The sequence below is a fragment of the Nerophis ophidion genome, linkage group LG02 (genome assembly GCF_033978795.1).
Source record: "Nerophis ophidion isolate RoL-2023_Sa linkage group LG02, RoL_Noph_v1.0, whole genome shotgun sequence".
Taxonomy (NCBI): domain Eukaryota; kingdom Metazoa; phylum Chordata; class Actinopteri; order Syngnathiformes; family Syngnathidae; genus Nerophis; species Nerophis ophidion.
In genome coordinates, this window is record NC_084612.1 from 80,048,592 (window position 1) to 80,059,512 (window position 10,921).

The 10,921-nt window shown below is 43.8% G+C and overlaps 1 protein-coding gene across 5 annotated transcripts in view; it reads left to right on the plus strand.

Moving 5' to 3' along the window:
• Nucleotides 1–10,921, plus strand: part of LOC133546464 (kinesin-like protein KIF13B) — a 202,773-nt gene that overhangs the window by 125,713 nt on the left and 66,139 nt on the right. For all 5 annotated transcript variants that reach the window (XR_009805216.1, XM_061892232.1, XM_061892239.1 and 2 more), the window contains 7 exons: nucleotides 1,137–1,401; nucleotides 4,756–4,918; nucleotides 4,991–5,146; nucleotides 5,220–5,369; nucleotides 10,271–10,396; nucleotides 10,456–10,629; nucleotides 10,719–10,876. Coding sequence is in view for 4 of the 5 variants with exons in the window: in XM_061892232.1 (XP_061748216.1) it covers nucleotides 1,137–1,401; nucleotides 4,756–4,918; nucleotides 4,991–5,146; nucleotides 5,220–5,369; nucleotides 10,271–10,396; nucleotides 10,456–10,629; nucleotides 10,719–10,876 (1,192 nt within the window). In the remaining variant the exon portion in view is untranslated. The remainder of the gene's footprint in view (nucleotides 1–1,136; nucleotides 1,402–4,755; nucleotides 4,919–4,990; nucleotides 5,147–5,219; nucleotides 5,370–10,270; nucleotides 10,397–10,455; nucleotides 10,630–10,718; nucleotides 10,877–10,921) is intronic.

Sequence of the window (10,921 nt, forward strand, 5' to 3'; positions counted from 1 at the left end):
TTTATATACATATATACATACATATATACCTATACTGGCTCACCTGCACTGGCTTCCTGTGCACTTAAGATGTGACTTTAAGGTTTTACTACTTACGTATAAAATACTACACGGTCTAACTCCATCCTATCTTGCCGATTGTATTGTACCATATGTCCCGGCAAGAAATCTGCGTTCAAAGGACTCCGGCTTATTAGTGATTCCCAAAGCCCAAAAAAAGTCTGCGGGCTATAGAGCTTTTTCATTTCGGGCTCCAGTACTCTGGAATGCCCTCCAGAGATGCCACTTCAGTAGAAGCGTTTAAGTCTCACCTTAAAACTCATTTGTATACTCTAGCCTTTAAATAGACTCCCTTTTTAGACCAGTTGATCTGCCGTTTCTTTTCTTTTTCTCCTATGTCCCACTCTCCCTTGTGGAGGGGGTCCGGTCCGATCCGATCCGATCCGGCGGCCATGTACTGCTTGCCTGTGTATCGGCTGGGGACATCTCTGCGCTGCTGATCCGCCTCCGCTTGGGATGGTTTCCTGCTGGCTCCGCTGTGAACGGGACTCTCGCTGCTGTGTCGGATCCGCTTTGGACTGGACTCTCGCGACTGTGTTGGATCCATCATGGATTGAACTTTCACAGTATCATGTTAGACCCGCTCGACATCCATTGCTTTCCTCCTCTCCAAGGTTTCTCATAGTCATCATTGTCACCGACGTCCCACTGGGTGTGAGTTTTCCTTGCCCTTATGCGGGCCTACCGAGGATGTCGTAGTGGTTTGTGCAGCCCTTTGAGACACGAGTGATTTAGGGCTATATAAGTAAACATTGATTGATGATTGATTGATTTTCAGTCTGATGTTAAATTTTGATTACTGGGTATATTTTGTTAATATCTACATTTGTCTTATTTCAAGTAATTGTGTTTATTTTGTATAAGGTTGTGGCTATCATGAATTATTTGCAAGAGGGGCGATCACATTCACTAAATGACACATTTTATTCAATGTTACTGCAATTTCTTTGATTTTATTAATTATTTCCGGTCTTACTGAGAGTCATTCTGGTTCCATATGCCTTTTAGGTTTTAACTTCCTGAATCATTTTGATCTTATTTTCACATGGTGTTTTTGTTTTTTTTTGTCCTGCCAGACCCCATGCAGAGCATCCTGCAGTCCCTGGAGAGGCAGCACGAGGAGGAGAAGCGCTCGGCTCTGGAGCGGCAGAGGCAGATGTACGAGCAGGAGCTCCAGCAGCTCCGGCGGAAGCTCAATCCCGACCGCCTGTCCTCGGGCCACCCGGCGCCGCCGGCGTCCGGCCAGCAGTCGCACTATCGCAGCATGGAGCGGCTCAGCGTGGGCGGCATGAGCCATTCCAACAGCGCCCAGAGCCGACTAAAACAGTGGAACGACGAAAGGTATGTGCGTGACGAGTCAGCGTATGAACAGGAAGTGTAAACCAAGATATTAATTAAGTTAAAAAATAAAAGGTCTAATTTTTTCGACTTGTGATAAAGTACAGTGGAACCTCCCTTAGTGCGGTTTTTGAACAGGCTTCGAAAATATAAAAGTTTGTATGGTGAAGCAAATTTCACCAAGAGAATCAATGTAAATATGAATAATTGGTTCCAGCCTTGAAAAAATTCCCTGTTTTAGTAAAGGTTTAAACACTTTGAACACAATAAAAATACTGTATAGCCAACAAGGAGGAACTTATTTTTATCATTGATGAGGCAATTCCTGAAGGAATTGCGTGTGAATGCTCCAATACTGAAGTTGAACTGAAATCCTTGAATTTTTTTTTAGAATTGTTGAAGTAGAGCACACAATTCCCAAACAAGCTGAATACTTCAAAGTTGGAACTGTTTGAATCAGGTGAAAAATGTGGGAGTTGTGGAACTATGACGAATGTCCCATGGATTTCAATTGGAAGTTCCCAAAAATTTGAGAATTTTGGGAAAAGCGGGAATTTTTTTTAAAGAATGGTAAAAAAAACAAACTTGAATGAGTTGAGATGGTCGGTGTTGGAATTTTTCAAATCGGTCAAGAAATGTTGAAGTTGTAACATGTTGAATTGAGAAATGGTATTATGGAATTTCGGGAAAACCGTCAATTTTTCCAGTTTAAAAAAAAAAAACTTACTTTAACGGCCTAATTAAGAGGAATGCTTTGATGGTGGAACAGTTGAAATGTGTTGAAAAATGTGGGAGTTGTGGAACTTTGAAGAATGTCCAATTGATTTCAATGGGAATTTCCCCAAAATTTGGGATTTTCGGGAAATTTTTGAAAATTGTAAAAAAAAAACTTGAAGGGCCTGAATGAGTTGAAATTAGAGATGTCTGAAAATTGCTTTTTTGCCGATATTCTGATATTGTCCATCTCTTAATTACCGATACCGATATATACAGTCGTGGAATTAACACATTATGACGCCTAATTTTGTTGTGATGCCCCCCTGGATGCATTAAACAATGTAACAAAGTTTTCCAAAATAAATAAACTCAAGTTATGGAAAAAAATGCCAACTTGGCACTGCCATATTTATTATTGAAGTCACAAAGTGCATTATTTTTTATTTAACATGCCTCAAAACAGCAGTGGTTCTGGGTATTTTTTCTGTTGTGTTTATGTTGTGTTACGGTTAGTGTACGGGAGCTCTGTAACTGCTGGGGACTGGGGGCCGTCTTCTTGGCGTACTTTTCATGCTGGTTATTAGCCTACGCCTTCCACGCTGGCTTGGTGCGGGTTGGGAGGGGTTATTTTATATCAGAGATCCTTCTCCTAGACTAATTGGCTTACTGGGCTGTTGAACTTAGTCGGTCCTGTTGGTTGTCCACGCCCCATTTACCCAGGGACCCGCTCAGTTTTATGGCGCTGACGGCCCGCCAGTCACAAGAGAAGGTGCAAACGGTTCTTTGTGTGCATTTTATATACTTTAGTTAGGACTCACTAACCCCACACACAACCAAGTTCGTGCTGCGAGGGGTTCTGGGTATTTTTTCTGTTGTGTTTATGTTGTGTTACGATGCGGATGTTCTCCCAAAATATGTTTGTCATTTTTGTCGGTGTTGGTTCACAGTGTGGCGCATATTTGTAACAGTGTTAAAGTTGTTTATACGGCCACCCTCAGTGTGACCTGTATGGCTGTTGACCAAGTATGTGTTGCATTCACTTGTGTGTGTGAAAAGCCGTAGATATTATATGATTGGTTTTTTGGCACTCTGTACTTCTCCCTACATCCATGTATCCCTCCGTACAGCGGCGTTTTAAAAAGTCATGAATTTTACTTATTGAAACCGATACCGATAATTTCCGACATTACATTTTAGAGCATTTATCTGCCGATGACATCTCTAGTAAATAGTCATGAAAATAAAGAAAATCAATCAATCAATCAATGTTTATTTATATAGCCCCAAATCACAAATGTCTCAAAGGACTGCACAAATCATTACGACTACGACATCCTCGGAAGAACCCACAAAAGGGCAAGGAAAACTCACACCCAGTGGGCAGGGAGAATTCACATCCAGTGGGACGCCAGTGACAATGCTGACTATGAGAAACCTTGGAGAGGACCTCAGATGTGGGCAACCCCCCCCCCCCCTAGGGGACCGAAAGAAATGGATGTCGAGCGGGTCTAACATGATACTGTGAAAGTTCAATCCATAGTGGCTCCAACACAGCCACGAGAGTTCAGTTCAAAGCGGATCCAAGACAGCAGCGAGAGTCCCGTCCACAGGAAACCATCCCAAGCGGAGGCGGATCAGCAGCGTAGAGATGTCCCCAACCGATACACAGGCGAGCGGTCCATCCTGGGTCCCGACGAGCAGTCCATCCTGGGTCTCGACTCTGGACAGCCAGTACTTCATCCATGGTCATCGGACCGGACCCCCTCCACAAGGGAGAGTGGGACATAGGAGAAAGAAAAGAAGCGGCAGATCAACTGGTCTAAAAAGGAGGTCTATTTAAAGGCTAGAGTATACAGATGAGTTTTAAGGTGAGACTTAAATGCTTCTACTGAGGTGGCATCTCGAACTGTTACCGGGAGGGCATTCCAGAATACTGGAGCCCGAACGGAAAACGCTCTATAGCCCGCAGACTTTTTTTGGGCTCTAGGAATCATTAATAAGCCGGAGTCTTTTGAACGCAGATTTCTTGCCGGGACATATGGTACAATACAATCGGCAAGATAGGCTGGAGCTAGACCGTGTAGTATTTTATACGTAAGTAGTAAAACCTTAAAGTCACATCTTAAGTGCACAGGAAGCCAGTACAGGCGTAATGTGATCAAACTTTCTTGTTCTTGTTTTGATTGATTGATTGATACTTTTATTAGTAGATTGCACAGTACAGTACATATTCCGTACAATTGACCACTAAATGGTAACACCCGAATAAGTTTTTCAACTTGTTTAAGTCGGGGTCCACGTTAATCAATTCATGGTAAAAGTCTAGCAGCCGCACTTTGTACCAACTGTAATCTTTTAATGCTAGACATGGGTCAGACCCGAAAATAATACGTTACAGTAATCGAGACGAGGCGTAACAAACGCATGCACACGTTCAGTGCAAAGTAAGCTTCAAAATGGATTGTACCCCAGCAAGTAACACTTTGCAGCCAAAATGACCACAGAAGCTGTTAGATAAGAGTGTAAAATATTGTTTGAAATGTAAAAATATTCACAAATAAAGGAAAACCATGTGTACATTGGAATGAAATGTTTGTACTCGTCACCCGTCATCACGTTACTGCTCCGTCTATCCTGCAGGGAGGCGGTGTTGCTGAGGAGTTTGCGGCGGTTGCGGGAGCAAATAGTGCGAGCCAACCTCCTGGCGCAAGAAGCCTGCTTCATCGCCGACGAGCTGGAGCGCCACACCGAGTACAGGGTCACCCTCCAGATCCCCTCGGACAATTTAAACGCCAACCGCAAGGTGCGGCGGACACACACCCAGCACGCCGCCGTGGGTTTGTCCCATAATTAGCGTGTGTGTGTGTGTGCGCAGAGGGACGCCGTGCTCAGCGAACCGGCCATCCAGGTACGACGCCGCTGCCGAGGGAAGCAAATCTGGAGTTTGGAGAAAATCGAGAACCGCCTGGTGGACATGAGAGAACTGTACCAGGAGTGGCAGGACTACCAGCACCAGGACCACGACAACCCAGTGAGTGAGTTTTGCCAAGGCGGCGGCGCGGAGCGGGAGCTGAGCGCTAACGGCCGCTCTCTTCCCCCTCCAGATGATGCGCTCGTATTTCCGCCGGGCCGACCCCTTCTTTGACGAGCAAGAGAACCACAGCCTGATCGGCGTCGCCAACGTCTTCTTGTCCTGCCTTTTCTACGACGTCAAGCTGCAGTACGCCGTTCCCATCATCAACCAGAAGGGGGAGGTAGGCCTTGTTCAAAGGGAATTACAGCAGATTCCTGTCTGTTCACACTTCCACATCCAAATTTGCACGTATTTGCACGAGGGTTTTACGGTATACCGGTACTACTATAGTCATCATCATCATCAGCCGTTGTCAGTCCACAGCTGGACGAAAGCCTCAGCATGTTTCTGCCATAGTGAACGATCTTAGCACCCCCTGTTCCTTGCCTTAACGAACCGCGATCTTGGTCTGGAGCTCTGTAACTGCTTGGCGTACTTTTCATGCTGGTTATTAGCCTACGCCTTCCACGCTGGCTTGGTGCGGGTTGGAAGGGGTATTTTATATCAGAGATTCCTTCTCCTAGACCAGGGGTAGGGAACCTATGGCTCTAGAGCCAGATGTGGCTCTTTTGATGACTGCATCTGGGTCTCAGATAAATCTTAGCTGACATTGCTTAGCGCGATAATTAGGAATAATTTTGCTGGTAATCACAGTGCTAAAAATAACGTGCAAAATACAAAAAATTCTCATGCATTTAGATCCTTCCATCCGTTTTCCTACCGCACCTGTTCAAGAAGTCGCATTAATTGTAAGAAGTATTTTATGTCACGATGGGGCGGGGGGTGTTGCAGCTTGCTGCGGGGTTGTTCTCCCAGGAAGGTGGACGGACTACTCGGGACATTGCATTTAGGTAAAAACATGATTTAATTTTACACAACTCGGGCGAAAAAACAAAGCTAACGCATAAACAGACTAAGAACATAAATCAAACAAAACTTACTTGGCATGGCATGAAGCACGAAACTATGGCAAGGCATGAAACAAGTCAGCACAGGGCGACTGACTGGCAAAGACGAGCTTAAATACTGCCACTGATTAGTGCTCGGGAACCAGGTCTGCGGGCATTTTGTCCACCAGAGACAAGTGGACAAAATGAGTAACCAAGGAAACCAGACAAGGGAGTGGGGGAAAAAAACAGGAACTTAAAGAGTCCAGAGGACAAACAGCACATGGCCAAACAAAAACATGATCAACAGACATGACAATTTATTTATTATTGGTTAGCTTCAGAATAACAATGTTATTAAAAAGAATAAGAGACTTATTATACTCTAAAAATGTTGGTCTTACTTAAAAATGCACACATTTAGTTGTATTCAGTGTTAGAAAATATGATATGGCTCTCACGGAAATACATTTTGAAATATTTGGCTTTCATGGCTCTCTCAGCCAAAAAGGTTCCCGACCCCTGTCCTAGACTAGTTTCCTTACTGGGCTGTTGAACTTAGTCGGTCCTGTTGGTTGTCCACGCCCCATTTACCCAGGGACCCGCTCAGCTTTATGGCGCTGACCGCCCCCGCCAATCACAAGAGAAGGTGCAAACGGTTCTTTGTGTGCATTTTATAGACTTTAGTTAGGACTCACTAACCCCACACATCTCCCATCTCATGCCTGGATGTAGTTTGACGTCATACCCAGGACTGGTATAGTATCGCGGTGCTAATGAATCAAAAACGGTACTATACGCCGTTTGAAAAGTACCCGTTGATCATATATATATATTTTTTTACAATCATGACTGTATCTGCGTTAGCCCTGCGATGAGGTGGCGACTTGTCCAGGGTGTACCCCACCTTCCGCCCGAATGCAGCTGAGATAGGCTCCAGCGACCCCCCGCGTCCCCGAACAGGACAAGCGGTAGAAAATGGACGGACGGCGCATTGTCGTGACATTGCTGGTTATGCGAGCAGAGGAGCATGTTCGGCAGCGCACAATCACAGAGTACTTACAAGCAGACAAAATTTGTAGACAGAAAAGGGAGAAGGGACGCATTTTGGCTTAAAAACTAAAGATAAAGGTGAAGCTATAATACTGACGCGCCCTTAGGAAGAGGTGCTTTAAAACAGTGGTCCCCAACCTTTTTGTATCCACAGTCCCCAACCTTTTTGTATCCACAACGGTTAATAATTTGTCCCGTGGGAAGGGCGGGGGGACTTTTTTTTATTTATTTAATTTTTTTTTTCTTTGTCATGAAAAAGGGATGTTTTTGTCATGAAAAAGGGAGGTTTTTGTGGTTGGTGCACTAATTGTAAGTGTATATTGTGTTTTTTATGTTGATTTAATTTAAAAAAAAAAAAAAATATATATATATATATATATATATATATGTATGTATATATATTTTTTTTTTTATAAAAATGAATCAAAAATTATTTTGCGGTTCGGTGGTTGGGGACCACTGCTTTAAAACACGCCTATCTAGTTAGCGGCTAACGTCCATCCGCAATCGGCAATGTTGTAGCTACTTCTAAATCACTAATCCTCGTCTCCGTGGTGACAAATAAAGTGAGTTTTCTACAAGTAACATCCCTGCAGGACGAGGAATAGCTAAACATGCTTGGATCTACACCTAACCACTGATTTTCTTTTTGATCCGATACCGAGTAAAATTTAGGCTGGTATCGGTGACACCTGATCCGGTATTGATACTTTGTGAAAATGTATCCATTGTGACGTTGTGTATTTCGAATATTAACAGGATAAAGAATATGGTTGTTTATTTATTATTATTATTTGTTATATACTATTATTCTGTTTAATATTTTATTATTTCCTACTGTATACATATTTTCCAGCCCCTGTAGGGTCTACTGTTAAAGGGGAACATTATCACAATTTCAAAAGGGTTAAAAACAATAAAAATCAGTTCACAGCGGCTTGTTGTATTTTTTGAAGTTTTTTTCAAAATTTTACCGGTCTCGGAATATCCCTAAATAAAGCTTTAAAGTGCCTTATTTTCGGCTATCTTCGAAACCACTATCCATTTCCCTGTGACGTCACACAGTGCTGCCAATGTAAACAAACAATGGGAATACCACAGCAAGATATAGTGACATTAGCTCGGATTCAAACTCGGATTTTAGCGACTTAAGCGATGCAACAGATTACGCATGTATTGAAACAGATGGTTGGAGTATGAAAGTATTGAAGAAGAAACTGAAGCTATTGAGCGAATAGCTATTGACGCTATTCATAGCCACAGCATGGCCGAATAGCTGCGTTAGCATCGCCGGTGAAATGTGCGGACCAAACAATCAGGACTTTCGCATCTTTTGACACTGGAGCAACTTAAATCCGTCGATTGGTAAGTGTTTGTTTCGCATTAAATGTGGGTGGAAGGAAACGTAATATAGTTGCAAATGCATCTACAGGTTATCCATACATCTCTGTGCCATGTCTGCTTTAGCATCGCCGGTCAAATGTGGAGACACTCTGGCACATTCAATGGGGGTCTGGCGGCACACACTTTGGCATCTTGGGGCCAGTGGTGCAACTTGAATCCCTCCCTGTTAGTGTTGTTACACCCTCCGACAACACACCGACGAGGCATGATGTCTCCAAGGTTCCAAAAAATAGTAAAAAAAAACGGAAAATAACAGAGCTGAGACCCGGTGTTTGTAATGTGTTGAAAATGAAAAGTGTTACCTCGGCGACGTCACATTCTGACGTCATCGCCTCCAGCGCGATACACAGAAAGGCGTTTAATTCACCAAAATTCACCCCTTTAGAGTTCGGAAATCGGTTAAAAAAATAGATGGTTTTTTTTCTGCACCATCAAGGTATATATTGACGCTTACATAGGTCTGCTGATAATGTTCCCCTTTAATTAGTATTATTAGTAGGGGTGGGAAAATTAGTGCGTTAATTATGAGTTAACTCATCAATCTATTAACGCCGACAATTATTTTATCGCACATTTGCGTATGTTGTTTACATGCTTTTATTTTGTTAACACCTTTTCTTAACAAGATGGCGTTGCCCGGCGTGGAGGGGCTATTGGTAAAGATGGAACATTTGGCAAATTCTGCAAATGTCATGGCTGGCTTACAGCGTGGTCACTCCGGGATCACTTACGACCGCCAGACAATTCTGAATGTGGATAGATCGTGCCGTTTTGGACTGAATGACGCGTGCCTGCTAGACCGGCTAACTAGCATGGGAATACTTTGCCGTCTACATCCAGCGGCTTGTGAAGCAGCGGAGTATTTGTGTTGTCTGTCTATTTATGAATAATGCAGACCAGGAGTGTTGGCTGAGTTCTTAACGTTTACTTTCAGAGCGTGCATATCACAACATACAAGATGCCGTCATGGCGACACAACCATGCTCGTCACTCCTGTTGCATGCTGGGTAGGGTAGTGCTTTATTTCCCTGGCTCATAACATCACAATATAGTACCATGTATATGCGTTCAGTTTATCAAAGCACCAAGCAAACAATCGGAAAATTCCCATCATATCAATTCCTAGATATGGTCATAATTATTTGAAGTGCACTACGCAGAATAAACACAACATTATTAATATTGCTACTACGGATAATTTGATCAAAAATCCCCTAAAACAGCCCACTACCTATAATATAGGTTTTTTAAACATAAGACCCTGATAAAAAAAAATGTTTCTGCTGTTACCTCAGAAATTGCCTGTTCAGATGTTATGATTGTGGCTCCGACATTTGTATGTAGATTATATTTATTTTCCATAACAAACAGGATAACTTAAATACCCTGGCAGTGGCAATAAGCTTAAATGTTTGTATTTACATTTTTGGAGTTGATTTTCATAAAATATGCTATTTAACTGCTACTGTTTAACAAGGACTGATTTAAATTGTGTTTGCACAACAAATGTTTTGGCGCTTTTGTTCATGTGGGAGAATATTCCAATAAAGGTGCACTACACACTACTTTTGAATTCATTATTGGGCTTTGCGTATACAATGCAGTTAATCGCGATTAATCAGAGAAATAGTGCGATTAACTTCGATTAAAAATTGTAATCGTTGCCCAGCCCTAATTATTAGACATGTTTGCGTTGCGATAACAATGATTTGTTCTCTTTCCCTCCCGTCGCTGTCAGGTGGCTGGACGTCTCCATGTGGAGGTGGTGAGGGTGGGGGGGGCTTTAGAGGACAACATTGCTGGGGGAGACGATCCTGACAACAACCTGGACTCTGAAATCCAGGACCGCAAACTCGTCTGTATGGTAAGAAATGTCCGTGACCAGCTGGCAAGAACGTTCGCATCATGTCTGACCTTCTGCAGATCAAGATCCTGCAAGCCACCGGTCTCCCCCAGTACCTGTCCAACTTCGTCTTCTGCCAGTACTCCTTCTGGGACCAGCCCGAGCCCATCATCGTCGGTCCTGAGGTGGACCCCTCGTCCTCGTCGCCCAGCACCAAGGACCCACACTGCATGGTGGTGTTTGACAGCTGCAAGGTGAACACCCCTGCCGGGGAACACCCTTTTTTAAGGACGTCCTCAGTCAGCATGACACGCCTTGTCCCCCCACCCCCCTGGTCCAACAGGAGCTGGCCGTGTCCGTGTCCGAGGATTTCATCGAGTACCTGACGGAAGGAGCGGTGGCCATCGAGGTGTTTGGACACAGGCAGGCCGACGCAGGCAGGAACCCCGCCTTGTGGGACCTCAGCATCATCCAGGCTAAGACCCGGACGCTAAGAGACAGGTACCACACCTTAGTCTACACCGGGGGTGTCAAACTCAAATACAG